Below are 27560 nucleotides of genomic sequence, written 5' to 3' on the forward strand. Positions count from 1 at the left end.
ACGAGAGGTACAAGCTCTAACAACTGAGCCAGGAAGGTGCACCTATTTTGTATTTTTTAAGCATTATAAATCACTCTAAGTTTCTATTCTCTGATTTCCAAAATGAAAATGTCTTCTGTCATTTCCAATTACCATCCTAATTCCACTGCTTCAAAAAATACCAGGAAGATGCTAAAAAGTCTTGTTGCTAGGTCTATATCTGCAAAGATTCCCAAACAGGTACCATTTTTGAGTTTTAATTCAGGGCCCAGTAACCATTTGATAAAGTGAAACTTTACTTTGTCATTTTATTTACTTATTTAAGATTTTCTTTATTTATTTGACAGAGACACATCAAGAGAGGAAACACAAGCACGGAGAGTGGGAGAGGGAAAAGCAGGCTTCCTGCTGAGCAGGGCCTGATATAGGGTGATCCCAGAACTCTGGGATTATGACCTGAGCCGGAGGCAGAGCTTAACAACTGAGCCACCCGGGCACCCCTTACTTTGTCATTTTAAATAAAAACTTACCCAAAATCATCCTAGCTACTCAGAATTCTTAGAAGACCTCACTGTTGATATAAATATGGAGACGTCCCTACGTGTTTCTGACTCATTATTTTAAATGTCAAACTACAGATCTTGGGTTAATTTCAGCAATAAAAGTCACTATCTAGTGTTTGCCATAGCTGAGCCATTCTTTCATTCACAACAAAATGCTACAGTGCCGCAATTTTTTAAAAAAATTAGGCCACATCAGACTGTTGGAAAGGAACTGGTTATATCCATTTACTAATTCTGTTTACATCTTTAGAAATACCCTATGCTGTTTCCTTATCTTTTCAAAAGAATTCAGCACATGATACAGTAAGAACTGTATACTGGCTTTCTTATAATAGCCACATATGTGGGTTTTTTTTTTAAAAGATAGGTTTCAGGGGCGCCTGGGTGGCTCAGTGGATTGGGCCACTGCCTTCGGCTCAGGTCATGGTCTCAGGGTCCTGGGATCGAACCCCACGTTGGGCTCTCTGCTCAGTGGGGAGCCTGCTTCCCCCTCTGTCTCTGCCTGCCTCTCTGCCTACTTGTGATCTCGCTGTCAAATAAAATGAATAAAAATCTTAAAAAAAAATAAAAAATAAAATAAAAGATAGGTTTCATTCTAGTTCCTTTCTGAGATGGAAGCAAGAGAAAGTAGAACTAGAGATCTACATACAAGCTTGCTATTTAGTGAAGAACTGCAAAATACTTCAAATAAATAATAGTCTCATTTTCTCAATCTTTCTTTAAAATAATATTATACTAATACTGTTAATTTTAATTCAAAGAAAATAAAAATTTGGGGGGAATTTATATGAAAGAATTTTTTTTTTAAATTTTATTTACTTATTTGAGAGAGAGAGAGCATGAGAGGAGAGAAGGTCAGAGGGAGAAGCAGACTCCCCACAGAGCTGGGAGCCCAATGCGGGACTTGATCCTGCGACTCCGGGATCATGACCTGAGCCCAAGGCGGTCACTTAACCAACTGAGCCACCCAGGCGCCCAGTTTTTATTATTATTCTTTTTAAAAGATTCTATTTATTTATTTGACAGAGGGAGAGACAGCTAGAGAGGGAACACAAGCAGGGAGAAGAAGAAGAGGGGAGAGGGAGAGGGAGAAGAAGGGAGCCTGGCACAGGGCTCAATCCCAGTACCCCAGGATCATGAGCCGGGCCGAAGGCAGATGATTAATGACTTAGCCACCTAAGCACCCCAGAAAGAATTAGTTTTTAAGACTAAAGAATCCAGTTTTTAAGACTCCTAATTTAACGTCATACATGTTCAACACAAAATACTGCCTCCTAGACTAAGGGGGACATTATTTAAAAGTCTGTTTCTCAAACATCACCCATTAAACCAGTTACTATCTCCATTTATAATCCTATACTATTCAGTATGAACTGTTAGCAGAATCATAGTTAAGAACATTACACAAAAAGATAACCAATATACATCAAAACAATGAGTGGTTAAATTAGAGCACATGATATTAATTTACCAATGTACCTTTAATTCTTCAAGCTTCTCTCTTATTTCAATAAATCCCAGGTGCAGTTTACCCCCAAAATGATCAGCCAGTCGTCTATCATTATCATGAAGACCTAAATAGGCAGAGCAGACTTCACAGACTCGAAGTTTCTGCTGTTGGAAACTGGAAGCTGGCATAGAATTCCGATAAACTTCCTAAATAAGAGTGAGAAAAACAATGTTTATATAAATCTGAGTCATACCGCTACACAAAATACATTATGTTTATATTAAAAAATGTTTTCTAATGAATAATTAAAGTACGGCTATTTTTGTCACAAAAATGATGGACTCCTCATATTCTCATCCTCCGTCCTTGGGACCTCTTCTACTAGAGGTAAAAGATCCAAGACACAAGTGCATTCTGCGAAGAACTACTATAAGAATTCTACCATGAATTCTGACTTATACCACAGAATATGACTTCTGGAAAAAATTTTCTCAGTGTTCTACAATGCTTTGTTTTCTATGATTTTTGTTAAAAATGAGATGCAGCAACCCCGAAACTGTGTATCAGTGAAGAACCAAGGAAGAAGTCACCCACACTGGCAGAGAAAGAAAGAATGCATGTCTTTGATACTGTTAAGTTTCCTTGCCTTCTCTCCCACAGATCATTTTCTCCTCCTTTGAAAATGTGGACAGGGCATATAAATGATAAGACTTTCTTTCTACTGAGAGGAATAGTTCTGTAAGATAAGCAATGAAAGGTGCCTTAATGAGAAAAAGAGGTCTTACACAAAACGATTTTAAGTTCATTAATGAAATAACAAGTATTAGTGGGTTTGTGGATTCACTGTACTCCTTTTGTTTGAGGCCAGCAGTATGTCCAGCTAAAAGATATTACATTCCCAAGCCTCCACAGACCTTTGGCTAAGGAGATATTCAAGTGGACATTGCTGGATGGAATCTATAGAAAGTCCTTTCAAAGGGAGTCAACAGACTGAAATAAAAAAAATCACCAATGGCTGCTATCACCTACAGATGAGAAAGTGATGGGAAACAATATTTACTGTTTCAAAAATGTCAATACCAAGATACTTATTAATTACAAAAAGAAAGCACTCTAACTTCACAGTAGAAAAATAGGCCAATCATCAGAAATGGGACAAATCACTAACATGTGCCTTCTAATGAGATATGACATTACTTGAACGGTACTGTCAAAAATCTAACCAGGGGGGCACCTGGGTGGCTTAGTGGGTTGGGCCTCTGCCTGTGGCTCAGGTCATGATCTCAGAGTCCTGGGATTGAGCCCCGCTTTGGGCTCTCTGCTCGGCAAAGGAGCCTGCTTCCTCCTCTCTCTCTAACTGCCTCTCTGCCTACTTGTGATCTCTGTCAAATGAATAAATAAAATCTCTTAAAAAAAAAAAAAAAATCTAACCAGGAGGAAAAATCAGACAAACAGAAACTGAAAGACATTTTATAAAATGAAGCCTGTACTTTTCAAAACTGTCAAGATCATGTCAGACAAAGACTGAAGTTCCAGATTAAAGGACCCTAGGAAGACATTAACAACTAAATGCAGTACATGATCCTGAACTGGGCCTTAAACAAATAACAAAAATTTTTTAATAAAAATGACATTATTGGGACGCCTGGGTGGCTCAGTTGGTTAAGCAGCTGCCTTCGGCTCAGGTCATGATCCCAGGGTCCTGGGATCGAGTCCCACATCGGGCTCCTTGCTCGGCAGGGAGCCTGCTTCTCCCTCTGCCTCTGCCTGCCTCTCTGTCTGCCTGTGCTCGCTCGCGCTCTCTCCCTCTGTCTCTGAAAAATAAATAAAATCTTTAAAAAAAAAAAAAAAATGACATTATTGTGGCAATTGGGAAAATCTTCATAAAAGTATTGTATCAGTGTTAATTTCTGATTCAGATCATTCTGCTGCCGCTATATAATATCCTTGTCTTTAGAAAACGCACATGGGAGTATCTGGGGACAAAGAGGCATCTTATCTCTAACTTAATGTCAAACAGTTCAAATACACACACACAAACACACAAGAGGAGAAAGACAAAGCAAATATGGTAAAATGTTAACACTACAAGGCTGGGTGAAGGATACAGGGGAATTCTTTATTTCTTAAATCTTTCTGAAGATACTTCAAAATAAAAGTTTTTAAAAAAGAAAACCAGAGGTGTCTGGGTGACTCAGTGGGTTAAGCAACTGCCTTTAGACTCTGGTCATGAACCCAGTGTCCTGGGGTCAGCCACACTGGCTCCCTGTTCAATGGGGAATCTGCTTCTGTTTCTCCCACTACCTTCGTCCCCCAACACCCCCATCTCATGTTCTCTCCTGAGCTCTCTCACAAATAAAACCACACAAAAAAAAGGAAAAGAAAAACAAATGTATGACACTAGGAGACAAGTCAACTCAATTTTAGTGTCTTGTTACTCTTCTTCCTTTTTCTAGTTACGTATAAAGAAAATGCTTTACGCATGGTAGCTCTACTGCCAACACAAATTGTAAGTATAAAGATGAATCCATGTAGTAAGGATGGCAGAAATAGAGTCTGTGTACTTAATGGAATTATGGAGCTGCTGTACCAGCCCCAGACTCCCTAATGACGATTACTTAATAAATGAAAAAAAGAAAACCCTTTCTTGGTTAAGCCATTTAAGACTTTATTATGTGTACCTGAACATAATCTACAATGAGCAAGTAAATTTTTTAGTGCACCGTCTTAAAAATCAACTGATAATAAAATGTAACAGGCTAAAGATGTTAAGACACTGTGTGCTACTAAAAAATCTTCAAATACATAAATATGAAACTTCATGAAAACTGCAAAATATGCAAGTAATAATGCTTACTAAGGTTCATTACTTGAGTCTTTTAGGAAATTAGCTATAAAATACACTGCATTTTAAAATTCATAGGATTTAGGGGCACAGGGCTGGCTCAGTCAATTAGGGTCTGCCTTCAGCTTAGATTATGATCCCAGGACCAAGCTCCACGTTGTGCTCCCTACTCAGTAGGGAGCCTACTACTCCTTCTCCCCCCTACTCATGCTTGCTCTCTCTCTCTCTAGTGCTCTAACAAATAAAGTCTTAAAAATTTTTAAAAATACTAAAATTCATAGTGTTTACTTTCTAGAATGATACTAATTACATTTAAAGAAATCCTAAGTATTAAGTATTAAATAAAATTAACAAGAATTGGCTACATGGTGTATCTTTTTCTATCCTTTTACCTTTGATCCATCTTTGTATTTAAAGTAGCTTTTTTTTTTTTTTTTTTAATTAGACACAGAGAGATCACAAGTAGGCAGAAAGGCAGGCACAGAGAGAGGGAAACAGGCCCCGCCCCGAGCAGAGAGCCTGATCCGGGGCTCGATCCCAGGACCCTGAGATCATGACCCAAGCCAAAGGCAGAGGTTTAACCCAATGAGCCACCCAGGTGCTCCTAAAGTACCTGGCATATAGTAAAGTCTTGCTTTTATTTTTTTAAGACCTGAGCAGAAGGTGCTTAACAAACTGAGTCACCCAGGTGCCCTAAGTCTTGCTTAAAAAAAAAAAAGAAAGAAAAAAGAAAAAAAAATAAATCCAGTCTCACAATCTCTGCCTTTTAATTGGAACGTTTAGACCATTTACATTTAACTTAATTACCAGTACACTGGGTTTAAGTCTACCACAATTAGAGATGGAGACTTTAATACTCCTCTCAGTAAATAGAACAGAAAATCTATCTGATATGGAGAACTTGATTAATCAATCAACTATCTTGACTCAATTAACATTTATGAACACTCCACTTAATAAGGCAGAGTACCATTCTTTTCAAATGCAGATGGACCATTCCATCTTTCCAAATCAATGTTAAAAAAAAAACAAAAACGAGTAGTCCATCTGGAGAATGGGTTTAAGGCAGACATTTCACCAAGACCACATGCAGGGCACAAAATAAGTACTGATAATATCTAAGAGACCTAAAATCACACAAATGTTCTCCCACTGCAACAGAAGTAAATTAAAATCAGAAAACTACTTGGAAAAAACACCAAATATATAAAAACACACTCCTAAGTAACTCATAGATCAAAGAAGAAATCACAAAGAATATTAGAAAATATCTGAACTGAATGAAAATAAGAACAAAATATGGAATTCTGTGGGATCCAGCTACAATTGTGCCAGAAGAAAATCTGTAGCATCAAATGGGCTAAAATCAATTATCTAGGCTTCCATTTTAAAAGAGGGCAGAATAAGAACAAATTAAACAGAGGTGTGATACAGTTAAGAACAATGGAGACTATGGCAAAATGGGAGAATACAACCCCATCTGAAGGCATCCGATTTTTTAGAACACACGAGGTGGGCCAAACAAAATAGAATTTTGTCTGTAGGATATTAGATTTTGATTTGTGCTACTACAGAGAAAGAATGAGAGAAGGCTCCCGAAGTACTAGCAGAACTGTACTGAGATATGAAGTGAAGAGAGAATGCCATGGTTGCATGATGGTAAAGTCAAGGGAGGGAGGATATCATAGGAAATGCATAAATGCATTCTGTATGTGACTGCTGTGTATGACCAGCTAGTCTAGTTGATTTCATTTTCTACTTAAAAACTTCAACAGATCAAAGCCTCTAAAGTAAAAACAAAAACCCCCCAACTTTGATATATAATCCATTACTATGGGATAGACTAATTAAATTTTATAATTAGTTTAAATTTCCTGTACTAGCAATAAGTTTTCAATAATTTCCAATCAAGTATGTTTTGACAGTAAGACTGAACATATTACCATTAAAAATTGTATTACCTCCGCTTCTCTTTTCTTTGCCCGTGCTTTCTCTACTTCATCCATTACTTTCTGAGATTCTTCCACATTTCCTTCAGCTCCTAGTTGTTCCACCTTGGCCAACAACTTACCAATTTCTTCATTTAACTCGTGAACACGTTCTGCCTAGAAAGAAACAGAAAAGATCATGAATAAAAAGCAGAATAAATTATCAGAGTTCAAAATATTTCATAAATGCTCAAAAAAGACTCAAGGCAATATGAGGATAAATAATGCTTTCTGAGCATATCATAAATGAACTGGTGGGATGAGGGTGTTTAAACCTACCTGCCCTCTCATTACAGGGAGATCAGGAAATACAACTGACCTCAATTTAACTATTACTTTACAACCTCTGCATTGGCAATGTATTCCAAGCATAAAATACTGTTTCTTTCACTATCTTCCACTATCTGCCCTTATCTACCTTTGCAAACCATCTCTTGTTGTTCCCCCACTTCACAACACAATCTATAGTTATAGCTAGTTTCCCATATTTACTCTTGTTTTCTGCATTTGTGACTTTGCAGAGGGATGTCATCCCTCTTCCTCGGACATTGTCCCTTATATACATATATATATACATATATACACACACATATATGTATATATATGTATATATGTATACACACACACAAGTATGTACATAAGAGTGTATACACACACACACACACACACACACACACACACTTTTATATACATATCATACCACTTTAACACAACTATTTGTATTTCCAATGCCCAACAAACAGCATAGGCTCAAACAGGAGTTATAGGAATGAACTGGTAGATACTCTTTAAGATAAATACATGACTTTAAAGTCTCAACAGGTCTGGCTTATTGCCAAACAATTACCAACTATGTAATTTTGACCACATTACTCAACCTGAATCCACTTCATCAGAGAAGTGGGAATAATGCCAATCTCATAAAACTGTGAGAAATGAGAAAATGTGCCTTGCACATACACTGCAGAGCACATTACTGATTTTCAGTATACTACCATAACACTCTGTCTTCCCTAGCCTTAGTTCATGTCTTTTCTCCGGGATTAATTCTTGCCTTGGAATCTGTGTCCTCCTCCTCCTCCTCTTCATCACAATCATCCCAAGAACATAGTTCATTCCTATTGTTTTAATGGCATATGATACCTATACAGTCTTTATACTGGCCAGAAAGTAAGTATTCAGGCTATGTAGCCAATTATATTATCAAAGAAGATTTTAATTTGATATGGACATCCAGTCCCAACAAACCAGTGTGCCAATAATCTTTACTTCTCAAATGTCCTTCATTCCAAACTCACCCTTAAAGAAATTTTCACTTCTATTATCATTATACCTCTTTAGCAAAATGGTAATTTGTTTTTTCAGGATCTGTCACGGAATGATTGTGTGTTATGCCCTAAACTCTTCACCTTTCCCTGTATCCATCTCTTTGCTATATATAATTAGTACCATCATATTATGATTCTGAATTTGGCCATGTAACTGGCTTTAGTTAATACGACAGTAGTGGGGCATCTGGGTGGCTCAGTGGATTAAAGCCTCTGCCTTCAGCTCAGGTCATGATCCCAGGGTCCTGGGATCAAGCCCCACATCGGGCTCTCTGCTCTGCAGGGAGCCTGCTTTCTCCTATCTCTCTGCCTGCCTCTCTGCCTACTTGTGATCTCTGTCAAATAAATAAAATCTTTTAAAAAATGTAAAAACTATATTGAACAGCACAAAATATTTCAAAGTAGTTAAGTCATCAAATCAACAAAATGCAATAAATGGACTTTTTTAGATTCTGATTAGAACAAACCAACTCTATATAGGAAAAATGAACACATTCAGGATATTAGATAATATTAAAAAATTATTAACTTTATGGATGTGATTTATTATGGTTATGCTTTAGAGGTGAAACGATGTGACATCTGGAATTTGCTTTTAAAATAATGAAACAGGGACGCCTGGGTGGCTCAGCTGGTTAAGCATCTGCCTTCAGCCCAGATCTTGATTCCAGGGTTCTGGATTGAGCCCCATGTTGGCCTTCCTGCTCAGTGAGGAGTCTCCTTCTCCTTCTCCCTCAGCGCCTTCCCCTGCTCCATTTCTCTCTTTCACTCAAGAAAGTAAAATTTTTAAATAAAATAGAACAATGAAACAAGAGCAAAAAACTATGAATCCACTGGGATTTATTGTACTTTTCTTTCCAGTTTTCTGTTTGTCTTTTTAAACGTTATTTATTTATTTAAGTAATCCCCACACCCAACATGGGGCTCAAACTCACAACCCAGAGATCAAGAATTGAATGTTCTACCAACTGAGTCAGTCAGGCACCCCTGTTTCCCCTTTTTGTGTTTAAGTTCACATAAAAAAATTTTTTTCTTTTCCTTAAGTAGGCTCCACACCCAGCATAGAGCACAACACAGGGCTTGTTGAGATCAAGACCTGAGCTGAGCGATCAGCATTTGCATGCTTAATCAACTCAGGCCACCACATGTTCCCATGAAGAAGTACTTTTTAAAAACAGAGGGTAAAACATACATCTAAAGAACACTAAAAAATCAATATTAAAAAAAAATTGAGTAGTCCATCTGGAGAATGGGTTTAAGACAAGACATTTCATTAAAGAGGTACCTAAATGCCAAATAAACACATCAAAAATATGTTCAGCATCATTAGGCATTCAGGAAATGCAAACTAAAACCAAGAAGTATCACTGCACACCTTTAAGAATGGCTAAAATGAAAATGAAAACCAAACGCTGGCATAGATGTGAAGAAACTAAATCACTAACACATTGCTGGTAGAATCTCATACAGCCACTCTAGAAAAAAGTTTGACACCTGCTTTCAAAACTAAAAATGGACTTATAATATGACCACATGACCCCGAACTGCCTTCCTTTTTTTTTAATCCCGAAGAAATGAAATATTTATTGCAGTTTTACTGGTGTTAACCAGAAAGTGCAAACAACCTAAACATCTTTCAATGTGTGGTTAAACTGTGGCATAGCCATACCATGAAATATTACTCAAAAAGGAATGAACTGATACACATAACAACTTATATGAATCAAGGAACCTGTGCTGAGTGAAAAGAACCATCTCAAAAGGTTACCTGATTCCATTTATGTAATATTCAGTAAAATAACATAATTATAGAGCCAGAGAATACATTAGTGGTTTCCAGAAGACAGGAGAAAGGGGAAATAGATGTGGCTCTAAAGGGTAATATGAGGAACTCTCATCGTGATGTTATAGTGAAGTAACTTAACTATGGTGGTAACTACCCAAGTTACTTACAAATGTAATAAAACTGCACCGAGCGATATATACACATATGCAAGTGCACACACAAATGGCAAAATCTGAGTAAAATGGGGCGCCTGGGTGGCTCAGTGGGTTAAAGTCTCTGCCTTCGGCTCAGGTCATGATCCCGGGCTCCTGGGATCAAGCTCCACAACAGGGTCTCTGTTTGGCAGGGAGCCGGAAGCTTCCTCCTCTCTCTCTGCCTGCCTCTCTGCCTACTTGTGATCTCTGTCAAATAAATAAATAAAATCTTTAAAAAAAAAAAAAAATCTGAGTAAAAAGTCATGATTGGACCAGTATCAATTCCTTGTGTACTGTAGCCGTATAAAATGTGAACATCAGGGGCGCCTGGGTGGCTCAGTGAGTTAAAGCCTCTGCCTTCAGCTTGGGTCATGATCTCAGGGTCCTGGGATCGAGCCCCCCACATCGGGTTCTCTGCTCAGCGAGGAGCCTGCTTCCTCTTCTCCCTGCCTCTCTGCCTACTTGTGATCTCTGTCTGTAAATAAATAAAATCTTTAAAAAAAAAAAAAATGTGAACATTAGGGGAGGCTAGAGGAAGAGCTCAGAGAATTCCCTACAAAGACTGCAATCTGTGGATGTAATTATTTCAAAATAAAAAGAATTAGGGACGCCTGGGTGGTTCAGTGGGTTAAGCCTCTGCCATCGGCTCAGGTCATGATCTCAGGGTCCTGGGATCGAGCCCTGCACAAGACTCTGCTCAGCGGAGAGCCTGCTTCCTCCTCTCTCTCTGCCTGTCTCTCGGCCTACTTTTGATTTCTCTCTGTCAAATAAATAAATAAAAATCTTAAAAAAAAAAAAAAAGTTAGAAATTAGTGAGTTGAAACAGTATTTTGTAGTACTAATGAAATAACCGAAATTCTTACCTTTGCTGCCACTTCAGCACTGATCTCTTCTTGAGTTTCTGCTAATCTTTTCTTAGCCACTTCTGTTCTTCTATCACAATCTGCAATGAATGACTGAAGATGATCCATAGCCTGCAAAATTTAATTAAAAGAAAATTACTGCCAGAAAAATCAACTTTATTGAGGAATATCTTCACTCAAAAATTATACATAATTTTCTTATTTTTTAAAAGGAGGCTCTAAACCCAGCATGGAGCCCAATACAAGGCCTGAACTCACAACCCTGAGATCAAGAGTCAGGCACTTAACCAACAGAGCCACCTAGGAACCCCATACTTTATTTTTTGAAGTGCTAATAGGGTAGTAAAAAAACAAAAGCATGTTCAATTATGAATCAAAAATACAACTTCATCACCTATTAAATTAGCAGAGTAAACATAAACAGTTCCCAGAAAAGTGAAACTGTAAGGAAACTACCATTCTCATACTCCGTTGAAGAGACAGTGCAGTGTTTAAAAAAGACAACGTGGTAACTGGTATCAAAAGACTTAAAAATGTCTCCTGACTTAGTAATTTTGCTTCCAGAAATACCTTTTAAGAAAATAATCTGATATACAGGAGGCTTAATATTCAAAGATGTTCCTCACAGTGTTATTTTTAAGTTGTAAATACCCTAAATACCTAGGTAATGTAGAAATTTTGATCTTCAGCCAATAAAAAAAGGTTTTAATACTTAATGATACAAGAAAATGTTCATGATTTGTAAATAAAAAGGATTTTACACAGTATCATATGCCATAAAATCCCAACTCTGTAAAATAAAGCACAGAAAAAGGGGCGCCTGGGTGGCTCAGTGGGTTAAAGCCTCTGCCTTCGGCTCAGCTTGGGATCCTGGGGTCCTGGGATCCTGCATCAGGCTCTCTGCTCAGCAGGGAACCTGCCTCCCTCTCTTTCTCTACCTGCCTCTCTGCCTACTTGTGATCTCTGTCAAATAAATAAATAAAATCTTTAAAAAAAATAAAGCACAGAAAAAAAAAGGAGAGCATACATAAAATTTTAGCAATTCTTCTTGAGTATATGCAAAATTTTCAATAATTAGTTTTTCCATGCTTCTCAGATTTTCCACAATGAAAATGTTACAATCAGGAAAACTTGCTTTCTTTTCAAAGAATAAACCACTGAGAATTTTAGCAACATCTACATTGTAAAAATCCAATTCAATAAATACATTAAAAACATTTGTCAGGCATGTATTAGCATGTCTATAATAAAATAGTAATTTATTTAAAAGTAAACTTTAAAGGTTTATTCCCAAGTCAAGCAATTTGGACTTTCATATCTTACTGTACAGAAAGAGAACTAATTTAAAATACAAATGTTTAATTAAAAATAAAATCTCAGCACATAGCAGATTCTAGGAATTTCTTGGAAATAAAAAGCAACAGGTTCATTTAAAAGCTCTTATCTGTAATGATAAAGAAACAGGTATTTGGGGACAAATGGGTGGCTCAGTTGGTTAAGCGTCTGCCTGCCGTCAGGTCATAATCCTTGAGTTCTGGGATGGAGCCCCATGTCAGGTTCCCTGCTCAGCGGGAAGTCTGCTTCTCCACAACCAGCACCCACCTCCGCCCCTCCCCACCCACCCTGCTCATGTGTGTGCAGGCTCTCTCAAATAAATAAAAATCTTAAAAAAAAAAAAAACCTATTTAGCTCTTTTAATTTAAAATTCATCTTTAAAGATTTTATTTATTAATTGACAGACAGAGATCCCAAGTAGGCAGAGAGGCAGGCAGAGAGAGAGGAGGAAGCAGGCTCCCTGCTGAGCAGAGAGCCCGATGTGGGGCTCGATCCCAGGACCCTGGGATCATGACCTGAGCCGAAGGCAGAGGCTTTAAGCCACTGAGCCACCCAGGTGCCCCTAAAATTCATCTTTAAATTCACAAGATAGGTCTATTAAAATTTATTTATAGGAAGCTTAAAGGGGGATCTGAAAGCAGTCAGAGGAAAAAGATGTACTCATCAGTACTGTTAGGTCAACTAAGCAGCTATCTGGAAAATAAAGCTAAATCTGTACCTCAATTCCTTAGACCAGCATTAATTTAACTTCTTTGAAAGATCTAAGTGTATAGAATGAAGCCATAAAAAATACCAGGAGAAACCATGAGAGACTCTCAACACCTCAGAACAAGGAATACCCTTTTGAATTAACCCATTAGAAATTTTTAAAGCACTGATATATGAGACAACTATAAAAACATTCTGCAAGGCCCACAACCACTAAAAGAAAAACAGTTAAATATGGAAAATGACTTAATTATCCATATCCCTATATCTAGGTGATGGTTTCTGCTTTATTTTATGCCCAGATAAAATAAATCTATTTTTATTTTAAGCCTTTTTATTTTTTTTTTATCAATCTAGTTGATTTAACATGTCTCCCCCAACTGTTCCAGTCCCATATTAAATTATGTTTACATAGGTGATATTGTTTTTTTGTTTTGTTTTGTTTGACAGAGAGAGAGAATGCACATGGGCAGGGAGAGAATGAGAGGGAGAGAGAATCTTAAGCAGGCTCCACACCCAGCATGGAACCCAATGCAGGACTTGATCTCACAACCCTGACATCATGATCTGAGCCAAAACCAAGTAGGACACTTAACTAAGCCACCCAGGCACTCCTAATTTTCATTTCTATTAGCAGAAATTCTTAGGAGAGAAGTAGATGGAGGTGCCTATTGACTGCTTTACCTTCCAAACCAAGTAATATACCTATTATACCTTACTGTAAAAAGAATCAGAAGATGTGTGTTCATTAGTTATCTTTTATGTAATACTAATTGGTAAGTTTTATATAAATATAAAAAAAGTTTGGGGCGCCTGGGTGGCTCAGTGGGTTAAAGCCTCTGCCTTCGGCTCAGGTCATGATCCCAGGGTCCTGGGATCGAGCCCCGCATCGGGATCTCTGCTCGGCAGGGAGCCTGCTTCCTCCTTCTCTCTCTCTGCCTGCCTCTCAGCCTACTTGTAATCTCTGCCTGTCAAATAAATAAATAAAAATCTTAAAAAAAAAAAAAAGTTTCCCTATTTTTATAATGAACGATTCTGTTTGTATAAATAAATCAGATCTTGGGCCTTTAAGATATGTAAGTGGTACCTTTTAATATTTCTATCAGTTTTACATAAAAAACACTGTACTCAATATCCTCTTTCCCTCTATACATATTCATAGATACAAACAAAAATGAACATAAAAATTCTGTAGATTATTAAAGGGCCTAAAATACATTAGAAATTTGTTGTTTACATGTGCTTAAATTGAGGTTTCCTTTATCATCACAACTTTACTGGAACAGTTTTTCAAAAGATCATATGCACTGCAAGGATCTTTACACATTTTTTTAAACTACCCAGTTTCACCTTATATTTTTAAAAAAATATTGTTAGTCAAGAAAATTCAGGATCTTCCTTTAGAACTGACCTTCAAATAAACACAAAGAAGATAACTTGCTAAGAGCCTTTTCCTATAGAGATATTAATCCACATTCAAAACATTTACTACAAAAAAATAATCTAACCCATTAAAGAAAAATTACATACATCAAGTTCAAAGAAAAAATCTTGTTCTTTGGATGCAATTTCATAATCTGCTCTTAAAGCCAGGTCATGAACTTTCAGACATTCTCCAAGATCCATTCTCTGGGGGGTAGAAAAAAGACATATTATTGAAACAGTAAACACATTTTTCAAAACTTCATTAATCACCACAGTTCTCTTCAAAATACATATTAAGTCTTACAGATGCTTCTTTATTTATGGACTTTCAAATTACAAAATTTCATGGACAAGCATAAAAGCTGATGTCAGAAAAAAATCCACATCAATTCTGTCTATCAACAGATGGCAACAGTGATTACTTTCGTACTTAAGAACAGACAGACAAGAAAAACTAAAAATCTGAAAAAGCTTCCGGCTTCTTTATCAAATCAAATTTCACTTAACCTATTAACACAGAAAAGAGAACGTTAGTTTAAAATTAACTAAAAGAATATGTAAATCAAATTTCTGAATTATATCAATATTCTCTGAACGTTCTGATTTTCAAATAAAGATGGAGTTCTCAAACATAAGACCACTAAACTTGATAAGGATTCCAGATAAGACTCTAGGTGAACTAGCAAAAAGAAATTTATTAACACCCAATATAATTTTACAAAAAATTAAAATCCTATTTACAAGCATGTATCAGGGATCTAAAATATACTCCCATTGAACCTAGGATCCTCCTACTTAGAATTCCAATTAGACATTATTTAACCAAATTAGGTTTTCTCCTGAGACCAAAATTCCTAAAAATCCACCCATTTTTACATTATCTGGGCAACTGATATTTCAGGAAATCCTTTAAGGGGAAAATTGGGGGGGGGGGGGAATTGGGCTGAATGCAAAGATATTTACAGATGTGGATATCTGTAATGGAGATCCAAGTAAAACAGATTTTCCAACTGCAAGTATGCTATCCTATCAAATAGAATGTCTCAGAACTGCTCAAAGGTTGGTAAAAAGAGAATACAATAATTTGAAAAGGCACAGTAAATATGGCCTTTGGTTTTGTTATACAAACTATGCATAAAGTACGACAAACATAGTAGTAAAGTCATTCCTTCAGTTAACTATGTACCCATTTATGCCATGTGGTAGGGACACAGAGCTAACTGACACAGATACATACAGTCTCTGACCTCATGGAGTTGACATTTAGAAGAGGGGAAATAAGTAATTAACCATGATTGTGTCTCTGAATACAGTTAAGAGGTTTAATAAAACAGGAACCCTCCCATTATGATGGGAGGCTGCTTGGAGGTCAGCGGAGGTCTTTCTGAAGAGGATACATTTAAACTGGATTTAAGATGTGTGAGGAAGCAAACTAACCTTAGGAAAAGCTAAGAAAAGAATCCTTGAGGTTTTACAGAAGATTTACTCTTTAAAAAAAAAAAAAGCCAGTGTCAAGCAGAGGGATGTTTCTAGCAGCAAAAAAACAGAATAGGACAATCACTGGCACATAGGTCTGGGCCTTAAGCTTTGTTATGTAAGTACCTAGAAATGACTCTGTCTTAACTTTTTGGCCAACAACCTAGATACAACAAAGGATATGAAAGTCTATTTTGTACAATATCCCAAGCTTAAAAAAAGAAAGTGAATTCACTGGATTAAGATTCAAAAGAATTGGGGCACCTGGTTAGCTGAGTTGGAAGAGCATGTGACTCTTGATTTCAGGGTTGTGAGTTTGAGACCCAAGTTATATGTAGGTATTACTTAAAAATAAATAAACTTCAAAAAAAATTTTAAGATTCAAAAGAATTGACAGATCAGGTAAAATTTCTCAAAAATATGAAGTCATATCTAAGAAGACAAATTTACAAATAGCTATGAGCAGAAAATTAAGACAAATTTGAAAACATACTAGTCAAGAATAAGAGTTATAATGTGGCATGATTGAGATAAATTAACTTACAGGACATAGTATGAACAAAGTAAGAATCTCTTGCTGAAGGCTGGCAAACACCTCTCTTCCAAAAGATACATTCTGTGTGCTACACATTTCAAAGGGATATAAATAAGTTAGACCAAGTGTTTCAAAACCAAGCTATACAAAAAAAGCCGGAGGACAGATGCAATTAGCCAAGAAAAATCAAAATGTGAACCTAGACCTCAAACAACTAAAGAACTTTTCTTTCTTTCTTTCTTTTATAACTAAAGAACTTTTCAACATGAAGCAGAAACAGATCTTAATATTGTTCCAAGGGACTTCAAAGTCAGATTTTAACTTTCTCTCAAATTAAAAACATAAACAAAAAACCCCCACCCACTTTCTAATGATCAAAGCTTTCCAAAGACAGAATACACTTCCTGAAGAGTTAGTGAATTCCCAGATAACTGGAAGATCCCAGTACAGTTTAGACAACCATTTTTCTAAGACACTGAGCAAAGAACTGAACTGCTAAAGTAGCTTCCTCTTTCCAACTCTGACATTTTATGGTTATCTTAAAAAAAATTAAAAAAAAAAAAAGTTGTTCTGTTAAACTCTACTACCTGGGTTACTAATCACATAAAAGAATGAATGTGGGAATATAGACAATGTCTTCAAAGTTATCCTTTGGGAATAGTAAGGAATATTCCCCAGTATTATAAGTTATCATCCCTCTAATGGCTCTCATGTATCACTGTTGCTGAGTATGCTGAGATTCCTCCAGGCCCCACTCCTTCCTCTCATAAGTCTATGGATTAAATAAGTCTTCCAGTGACATTAAGCAGCAAGTGAAACTTGCTATTGATGTGTGGAAATTCAAAACTGCTTATTAAGCAACATTTTTAAGAAGTTAAAATGTAATGCTCCTAAAATATGCAGGAAAATAAGATAGTAATGAAAGAGATGCAAAATACATTGTTACCATCTTTGCTACCAGCCTGTGTGTGTGTGTGTGTGTGTGTAAGTAGGCTCCATGCCCCAAGTGGGGTTTAAACTCATGACCTCATGACCAAGAGTTACATGCTCTACCAACAGAAGCCAACCAGCAGCCCCAGCAAGTGTGTCTCTTCATTGGTATCTTAATACTCTCTCCAACAACTCCCTCTACACATGTATTTCTATAGTTAGAGTTGGTAAAGGGAAGCTACACTCATTTCCTAAAATGTTATGATGCCAGTTGGGAATGCCATTGATCCAATACAGTGGTTTTTAACCTAGACCCAGGGTAATAATATTGATGCAAGCTTCTGGAAATAGATCCAAGCCTACCCTCCAAAGACAGAGCTGTAAAAGCCTCCCAGGTGTTTTTAATGTACAGTGTTAGGAACCACTCACTGATCTAGTTTTATTCCTAATCTACAGACAAAGGAACCGAAGCCCAGAAAGACACTTATTCCAGATACTTACTGGGAAATCTGCTTACACTGATTTCTAGGTCTAACGCCCCTTCTGTTTAACACAAGATATGACTTCTGTTCTGCACATAGATACCCAAAGCAGTTGTCTAACTGCCTTTCCTCCAGTTAACTCCCTTATCTTTATCCCCTGCTTAACTAGATTTCCAATCTGTTCTCAATAAAAACCTAAAAGGAGGGCACCTGGGTGGCTCAGTAGGTTAAAGCCTCTGCCTTTGGCTCAGGTCATGATCCCAGGGTCCTGGGATCAAACCCTGCATCACACTCTTTGCTCAGCGAGGAGACTGCTTCCTCCTCTCTTTCTGCCTGCCTCTCTGCCTACTTGTGATCTCTGTCAAAATAAAGAAAGAAAATCTTTAAAAAAAAATAAAAATAGGGGCGCCTGGGTGGCTCAGTGGATTAAGCTGCTGCCTTCGGCTCAGGTCATGATCTCAGGGTCCTGGGATCGAGCCCCGCATCGGGCTCTCTGCTCAGCAGGGAGCCTGCTTCCCCCTCTGTTTCTGCCTGCCTCTCTGCCTACTTGTGATCTCTCTCTCTGTCAAATAAAATAAATTAAAAAAAAAAAAGATTTAAAAAAATAAAAATAAATTTAAAAAATAATAATGAAATAACTAAAAGGAGGGGCGCACCTGAGTGGCTCAATCATTAAGTGTCTGCCTTCGGCTCAGGTCATGATCCCAGGGTCCTCTAAGATCAAGCCCCATCATCAGGCTCCCTGCTCAGCGGGAAGCCTGCTTCTCCCTCTCCCACTCCCCCTGCTTGTGTTCCCTCTCTTCCTGTGTCTCTGTCAAATAAACAAAACCCTAAAACAACAACAACAACAAAACTCTAAAAGGAATATATAAATCTTGTCTGTTTAACCTAAACATTACTGTTGCCCACCCATACTGGCAGGAATTCTAGGCTTATCCTCTGCTTTACCATTTAACTTCCATCATACAACCAACCAAAGGGAAAAATTCAACTCTTTGAGTCAAGAACAAAATGAACACCAAAAAGGACACAACTCACAATTATACCACTAATGTTAAGGGTGGAGTTCTGGTAAGAGGATGAAATTTAGAGGGGGAGGGTGGATATATGCCTTGGAGGGGAATTTTCACAAGGGGGAAATTTTTACTACCTCACCAGAATGTGAGCTCCACAAAGACCAAAGTGGTTTTTTTGTTTGTTTTATCTATACGTAGTTTGCCTGGTATACAAGATATTTAAGACGTATTTGCTGAAAGACTCAAACTGGTAAAAGAGGCCAAACGATATGTGGCATAGTGGGCCCTGAGGTTAACAAGCAAGTGTGGTCAAGATCCAACTGAGTACAAAACTGATCTGAGTTCTGGAGGGGAAGGTCTTCTTCACTTCTCCATGGATTATCAATCTCGCTGGGACTTCTTTCCTTCCTAAGTATTTTATGCTACTCTCCTCCAGAAGGTAGACTACATGGACTTGACACTACCCTGGGCCATGAGCTCTGCAGCAGTCCAGTCTAGACTAGCTTACAAAAGTAGATTTGCAGGGCACCAAAATCCTAGGAGGAAGGGCCTAGCTATAATTTTTTTTTTCTTTTGGCCTGGAATAGCCTCAGTGCTTATTCACTGGGGATTTAGCAGGACAGTACGTATATACAAATTTTCAGAATTCTAAATACTGGTCATCCATCTATTTTCCTCTCTATCCATACCACCGCGACTAAACACATACTCTGGCACTGTCATAAACACAGGGAATATTTAAAATAAGGAACCATGGGGAGCCTGGGTGGCTCAGAGCTCAGGTCATGGTCTCAGGGTCCTGGGATCGAGCCCCACATGGGGCTCTCTGCTCGGTGGGGAACTGCTTCCTCCTCTTGCTCTGCCTGCTTCTCTGCCTACTTGTGATCTCTGTCAAATAAATAAATGGAATCTTAAAAAAAAAAATTTTAAAAATCTTTAAAAAAAGAATAAAATAAAATAAAGAACAAGAAAGCCAAAGTAAACACAACTACCTGCCAATGTAAAAAGTGAGGGAAGGGTAAGTTTAGTGTCCGTGTTAAGGCTCTTCAAGACTGCGGTCATCTAATTAAAAAGCCACCACAAAGGGAACCATGATAGAACCACACTATGACCAATTATGGACCAATCCTCAAAAGCCTAATCAATCCTGACTTTATCACTGACGGTTAAGTAGTGCTTTGAACACTCAGTGCATAGATACTTGCTGCTGCTTCTCTTGTAAAATAAATGAGCTTCAAACAGAACATAATACAATGTTTGGCTATTTAACTTATAATGGCTCTATTTCTAATGAAAGTCACAGGGAGAGTTTTTGAATTTTTAAATTTAATAAGTAATTTACTTCATAATTACATTCTTCCCACAAGTTTATTTATGGCATTTTAATTAAAAGACATCTAAATTCTTAGATTGTAAATGGGGAAAATATTTATTTATTTTTAAGATCTTATTTATTTGACAGAGAGAGAGAGACATCACAAGTAGGCAGAGAGGCAGGTGGGGGGCGGGAAGCAAACTCCCCATTCAGCAGAGAGCCTGATGCGGGGCTCGATCCCAGGACCCTGAGATCATGACCTGAACTGAAGGCAGAGGCTTAACCCACTGAGCCACCCAGGAACCCCAAAAATGTTTATTTTTTTATTTTTTTAAAAGATTATTTACTTATTTATTTATTTGACAGAGATCACAAGTAGGCAGAGAGGCAGGCAGAGAGAGAGGAGGAAGCAGGCTCCCCGGAGAGCAGAGAGCCTGATTCAGGACTCGATCCCAGGACCCTGGGACCATGACCTGAACTGAAGGCAGAGGCGTTAACCCACTGAGCCACCCAGGTGCCCCAAAAATGTTTATTTTTAATTGGAAAAATTCAGTTCTGCATTTTTGTCTTCTCCATCCTAAATATATTTCCCTTGTGAAGTCGTCTAATTCTGAAAACTTCTCTTACAGTCTCTTAGCATTTTGTATTACATTTTACTGTTTAACAAAGTTGATTCTGTTAAGCGCTTTTCTAAGTGTTCTTTTGAAATTTCAAAAATGAACATTATCTCCTCAAACTGGACTTTAAGCTTCATAAGGAAAATAGTTTCTCTTATTTTTTTCCCTCCTACATAAAAGACCAGGTTTAAACAACCCGTCACTACTAAATAAATGTGATGATTTAACTAAGGAATTCTACTTCTAAGAACCTGAAGAAACAATGAAGTACAGTACACAAAGGTAAATGGACAAAACTTTAACAATGATTTTTAGAGCATAGGATTTTAACTGAATTATGGAATAGTCATACAACGCATTATTTAGCCATTAGAAATTATCATCTTGATACTAAACGGAGAAAAGAGAGAGTAAAGAAAAACATAATAAAATGCCATTTTTTTCAGGTACAGATTTTCAGATTCATGCACAGACACTGCTGTGAAGCTGGTCTGATATTGGTCGTATTATTCTTACACTCAAAAAAAATATCAATAAAGCCACTTGATTTTGGAGGAAAAAAAATTAAGTAACGGAACAGCGGCATGCAGAAATTATAAATCAAAATCAACAAATAAAGTATTAGAGTACACCAAATCAAAAGGTTGACCTACACATTTGAGTGTACTGCCAGTTATAAACTACTGGCAGTAGTATGTTAATGAATAAAGCAGTGATAGAAACTGGGCATTATAACTACTTCAAAAATTGCAAATATTCTTGCTTTGTTATATTTACTCAGATCAATGAGCTAGATCCTAAAGGGAATTATAAAACAGGGTAAGAAGATAATCCCTGCTATCAAGGAGTTTATATTCTCAATGAAAAAAATGGAGACATTAAACTAAAATAACAGTTGCAAATACATAACACAGATGCACATGCAAAGATTTTATTTGTGCACCAAAACCAAAAACTATTAACACAATAATAGTCACTGAATAAATAAATTAGGAAACAGCCATGTTACAAAATATTATTTTGTAATAATAATAACAACCACTGATTTGGAAACTTCTCCAAGACAAATGAAAAAAAAAAAATCAAACATAATACCCTTTGTTAAAACTTGCACATGCACACACACACACACACACACACACAGAAAGGAGAGTAGAAAAGTAAATTAAATTGTTGACAGGCTTTATGTCTGGGGGATGATATATAATGGAAAATATTCATGTTTTATGCTTTTTCCACTTTTACTTGAAAACTTTATTGTCTAAATAATAAAGTAAGGACAGATTGGGTACTTAGCAACTCAGAAGACCTCCCTTAACATCTTATTATCCATTTAACTCTGAGAAATTCATTTAATTTCTCTGAACTTCTCTTTTCTCAAATATTTCAGGACTGCTGCACCAATCAAATTACAGATTCTGACCAGATTGTTAAAGATTTTGAACATGTATCAATATGCAGAATTTTCTCTAAAGGCAAAGAAGAATGCTTGACTATTTGGGCAGAAATCTATACGATGAAATCTATATTTTAGAAGCATTAACACCATATTACTGGATGGACTGACAAGAAAGAGGTCAAGGGCAGAACAGGCTACTAGGACAAGCCAGAAATAAAGTCATAGGGTCAAATCAGAAAAAAAAAAAAAAAGCAGGTGGAGGTAAAACAGAGTGCTACAGAATAATGAAAGCATTTTAAAGATGGGAAGATCTCTGAAATCATTAATTCCACCACCTTTCTACAACAAGGAAGTCAAGGCTCAGAGAAGTCATAAGATCACAAGTCTAAGATTATAAGCAGGCAGGAGCAGAGTAAAAATTATTTTTAAAAAAAATTTTTTTAGGGGCACCTGGGTGGCTCAGTGGGTTAAGCCGCTGCCTTCGGCTCAGGTCATGATCTCAGGGTCCTGGGATCGAGCCCCACATCAGGCTCTCTGCTCAGCGGGGAGCCTGCTTCCTCCTCTCTCTCTCTGTCTGCCTCTCTGCCTACTTGTAATCTCTGCCTTTCAAATAAATAAATAAAATCTTAAAAAAAAAAACATCAAGTAATCGAAGGATAGTGAATATTAGTAAAGTACTAAAAAGAATGCACACCAGTTGGAGAAAAAGTGAAACAATGACATGACAGCAGGACAGAGCATGGGAAATACAAAGCCCTGGCTGACCATGCGAATCCTTCCACATGCCCTCCAATGCCAATGCTATTTTCTAAATCACAAGTCACCCACACTTTAATTCTCACTTATTGCCATCATTAACTTTCCTCCTATTTGTAAAATCTCTCTTCTATGTTCAATGTTTGATTCAAGCCTGGGGCTCAATAACAAGAGAAAGCCCAATATAATATGGAAAAAGCCTTGAAATAATAAAACCTGAGTATGCATTCAAGTTCCGCCACATTGTCTTAAAGTAGAAATTATGGTATTTCTTTCCTAATTCCAATCCTGGCATTCAAATGAACAAATCCAACACAAATGATGAAGAGGAAAACTGGCACACTGGGCATGAAGAGATTAGTTCCTGCTTTTTGCCACTTCCCATTTATTAACTGCTCATTCCCATTTATATGTTCCACTTCCAAGTCCATTTTCCCCTGAGTGGATAAAGAACAATAAAGCTCTTCTTCTAGCTTTTAATATTGTTTTTGAAGAACATAGCATGAGGTATTTTCTTTTTTTTTTTTTTTTTTAAAGATTTTATTTATTTATTTGACAGAGAGAGATCACAAGTAGGCAGAGAGGCAGGCAGAGAGAGAGAGAGGAGGAAGCAGGCTCCCTGCCGAGCAGAGAGCCCGACGCGGGACTCGATCCCAGGACCCTGAGATCATGACCTGAGCCGAAGGCAGCGGCTTAACCCACTGAGCCACCCAGGCGCCCAGCATGAGGTATTTTCTTTTCTTTTCTTTTTTTTTTAAGATTTTACTTATTTATTTGACAAAACAGAGATCACAAGTAGGCAGAGAGTCAGGAAGAGAGGAGGAAGCAGGCTCCCTGCCGAGCAGAGAGCCCAATTGGGGACCCTGGGATCACCACCTGAGCCGAAGGCAGAGGCCTTAACCCACTGAGCTACCCAGGCACCCAGCACGAGATATTTTCTTATTCATCCCAAACCAAGATATGCAAAGATATCTAGATAACATTAAAACAAAAGTCCCTGGGGCACCTTGGTGGCTCAGTTGGTTAGGCATCTGCCTTTGGCTTGGTCTTTTTTTTTTTTTAAGATTTTATTTATTTGACACAGAGAGAGAAATCACAAGTAGGTAGAGAGGCAGGCAGAGAGAGGGGAGGAAGCAGGCTCCCTGCGGAGCAGAGAGCCCGACGTGGGGCTCGATCCCAGGACCCTGGGATCATGACCTGAGCCGAAGGCAGAGGCTTTAACCCACTGAGCCACCCAGGGGCCCCTGGCTTGGTCTTAATTTCAGGGTCCTGGGATCAGGCCCAGCATTGGGTTCCCTGCTCAGTGGGGAGTATGCTTCTCTCTCTCTCTCTCCCTCTCCCCCTCCACCCAGTTTGTGCTGTCTCCATTGCATGCTCTCAAATACATAAAATCTAAAAAAAAAAAAAAAAACTCCTTGCCCTAGAAAGACAATGCTAATTGAGGAGAGAGAACACATACATAAACAAGAAAAAGTAAAAGTAACGAATGCCTATTCAGTAGGATGGAGAGCAGGCGCTACACTGGGGTTCAGAGGCTAAAAGGCTATATAGGCTCACACAATCACATATAGCAAGCCAGACAGGATTTAAATGTGTAAAAAAGAAAAAAGTTACTTCAGCAAGAGAAAAAGAGGTAACCTAAAACAACAATCATGCTAGGGAAGGAAAACAGTGAGATAACAATGAATAAATCAGTGTGGTAAAAAACAGGAATTTTTCAAGGATTTATTCTTTCAAGGAAGAGGCAGAATGGGCTAAGGATTTTGGATTTGGGGCCATATGTACAATAAGTAGGAAAACACCAAAAGTTTTGTAAGGAAGCAACATATAAGTTCATTCTTGCTCAGAAGTGACTGGCTTAAGTTTCAAATGTCACTTCATCAGAACAGTTTTGTCTAACCACCCTGGACCACCTTTTCAGGTGTTACCTAACACCTTTCAGGTGTTACCTAAGTTACCTAACCATGCTTTTTTTGGTACTAGAAACTTAAATCATGACCTGAAATCACATTATTTTTCACTTAGTTGTTTGTCTCTGACAGCAGAATGCTAGCTCCCACCACTTAAAGGAAAAACCCGTGTTCACTTCTGTGTCCCCAACACAGCACACAGTCGGTCCTAAGTACTTGTGAAGTGAATGAATGAATGAGTGAATGAGTCAATGAATGCTGACCTCAACCATCAGTTCCACTCCCAAAGAGATGAAAAACTAAATCACCTTTTTTTTAAAAAAAGATTTTATTTATTTGACAGAGACAGACAGCACAAGTAGGCAGAGAGGCAGGCAGAGGGAGAGGGGTCAGGCAGGGGGAGAGGAAGTAGGCTCTCTGCAGAGTAGGGAGCCTGATGATCCCAGGACCCTGGGATCATGACCTGAGCCAAAGGCAGCCGCTTAACCCACTGAGTCACCCAGGCACCTCAAACAAATCACTTTTTGAAGAGAAATTCTTTGTTAACTTTTACTGTGAATTCTCTTTACTTTCTCCATTCAGCCTACCTTCCTCATCTTCTTTTTCTATTTCTTAATTTCATTATTACTTAAATTTCATTATTCCAAACACTACAATAAATACCATAAAAGGAAAAAAAAAAACATGAAAACTAAAATGTGGAAATTTTACAAATTATATTATCCAAATACATTAATATAAATGCCTATATTTTTTGATCTTACAGACTAGTAATGTCTATGGGACAAAACATTCACAATGTTTTACTATATATGGGTCAAAATAAAAGTTTCCTTAATGAGTGAGAATCATCAAACTAAAAAGTATTTCAGTAAGTCATCTGTCTTGCCACCTGTACATCAAGGTAAAATTCATCAGTTTAAAAAATATATCCAGGGGCGCCTGGGTGACTCAGTGGGTTAAAGCCTCTGCCTTCGGCTCAGGTCATGATCCCAGGGTCCTAGGATCGATCCCCACATCCAGCTCTCTGCTCAGCAGGGAGCCTGCTTCCTCCTCTCTCTCTGCCTGCCTCTCTGCCTACTTGTGATTTCTGTCAAATAAATAAATAAAATATTTTAAAATACACACATATATATATATATATATATCCAGTGATAGAGAATCTGGGACTCTGCTTGAGTACAGTAACAAAAAATATTTGTTTTAAGGTTTCGTTTATTATCATGTGCTTGCTCTGTGTTCATTGTTTACATCCTCCAAATGATGCATTTATAACTACTCCACTCTCTCTTTTTCACTGAATAGCCTCAGAGACATACTAGTTTCTTCAGCCTTGTTAAAACACAGTTTATAAAACTGTATGCATCTCTAAAACAGTTCTGAAGAGTTCTGGGAATACTCAGAGGACGATCTGAGGTTCTCAGGTAATGAGCATTTATTGAGAATCACTGTACAGAAAAACAAATATGACACCAAAATATGTTAATGAAGTACCAAACTATGAAAAACAATCTGCCTTATATAACAATGACTTCCAGAACTTATTCTACTTTGCCTGGGAGTAATTGGTCTTTACTATTTTATTTTGTTTCCAGATTCATCTATCAGATCCAAGAGTTAAAATTTGCTTCAAAATACCAAACAAGGAGGTTAAGTGATTATAAATAAGGTAGCTTTGTGGTCAAGATTTACTGAAGCTGGTGTATGGGTACATGAAGTTCATTATACAATTCTACTTCTACTTATAGTCAAAACTTTCTATTACAGAAGTTAAAGATTCGGGGTGCCTGGGTGGCTCAATCATCAAGTGGTCTGCCTTTGGCTCAGGTCGTGATCCCAGGGTGCTGAGTCTGGCATCAGGCTTCTTGTTCAGCAGGGAGCTTGCTTCTCCCTCTGCCACTCTCCCTGCTTGTGTGCACCCTAAGCACGTACCCTCTCTCTGACAAAGAAAATCTTAAAAAATAAAAAAAAGACCTTTAAAAAAATCACTTCCATAAGCCTTAAGTATATAAAATGAATGACTACAAGATTATTTGGTAGGGCAGAAAAAAGTTTCCCAAGGGCATATGCACCCTAAGTTGAACAGTTCAGGGTATTTGTGTGCCAATTTGCCAACAATGCTATCAACAATGTTGAGGGCTTGGTTTTTAACGTTTAGCAGCAAAGTTTAATTACTCACTGGGAAGCTTTTTCTGTGCCTCTGACTTCCTAGACACCAAAGGTGTTTGGGTTTAATTAATCTCTAGAAATGCTTATTAAAGGAATGCATTTTTGTAACTGAAGAATAAAACACAAATTACAAAATCTGCTTAATAAAAGGACATAAAATATACTTTGAAAGTCAAAACTAGGGACACTTGGGTAGCATCGGTGAGTTGGGAGTCTGCCTTTGCCTCAGGTCAGATCTCAGGGTCCTAGAATAGACTCTCAGCGGAGAGTCTGCTTCTCCCTCATCCTGGGGCTCCCTTGCTTTTACACATTCTCTCCCTTTGACAAATAAAAAAATAAAATCTTTAAAAAAAAAAAAAAAGCCAAAACTGGTAAAACTTAGGGTGCATTAAAACTGGCATTTTTCAATGAATACTGTTACACTAAAAAAATAAATAAATAAACAAAACTGGCATTTTTACAAATTGGGGGGCTCTGGAAATTTACTTGTC

The 27560-nt window shown here is 37.6% G+C and overlaps 1 protein-coding gene and 1 long non-coding RNA gene across 21 annotated transcripts in view; one reads left to right on the plus strand and one right to left on the minus strand.

The window, feature by feature from the left end:
* Positions 1-27560, minus strand: part of LOC116569660 (putative RNA-binding protein Luc7-like 2) — a 61639-nt gene that overhangs the window by 12514 nt on the left and 21565 nt on the right. For 11 of the 20 annotated variants that reach the window (XM_032306052.1, XM_032306055.1, XM_032306065.1 and 8 more), the window contains 5 exons: positions 16485-16563; positions 14570-14668; positions 10997-11107; positions 6799-6942; positions 2022-2198 (listed from right to left, as the gene is read on the minus strand). In XM_032306052.1, coding sequence (XP_032161943.1) covers positions 2022-2198; positions 6799-6942; positions 10997-11107; positions 14570-14668; positions 16485-16563 — 610 coding nt within the window. The remainder of the gene's footprint in view (positions 1-2021; positions 2199-6798; positions 6943-10996; positions 11108-14569; positions 14669-16484; positions 16564-27560) is intronic. The other 9 variants (XM_032306062.1, XM_032306064.1, XM_032306066.1 and 6 more) reach the window with 1 other exon arrangement.
* Positions 21063-22478, plus strand: LOC116569664. The gene is made up of 2 exons (XR_004277125.1): positions 21063-21117; positions 22226-22478. It is a non-coding gene; the product is annotated as an uncharacterized LOC116569664 (long non-coding RNA).

This window comes from Mustela erminea, chromosome 11 (genome assembly GCF_009829155.1).
Source record: "Mustela erminea isolate mMusErm1 chromosome 11, mMusErm1.Pri, whole genome shotgun sequence".
Taxonomy (NCBI): domain Eukaryota; kingdom Metazoa; phylum Chordata; class Mammalia; order Carnivora; family Mustelidae; genus Mustela; species Mustela erminea.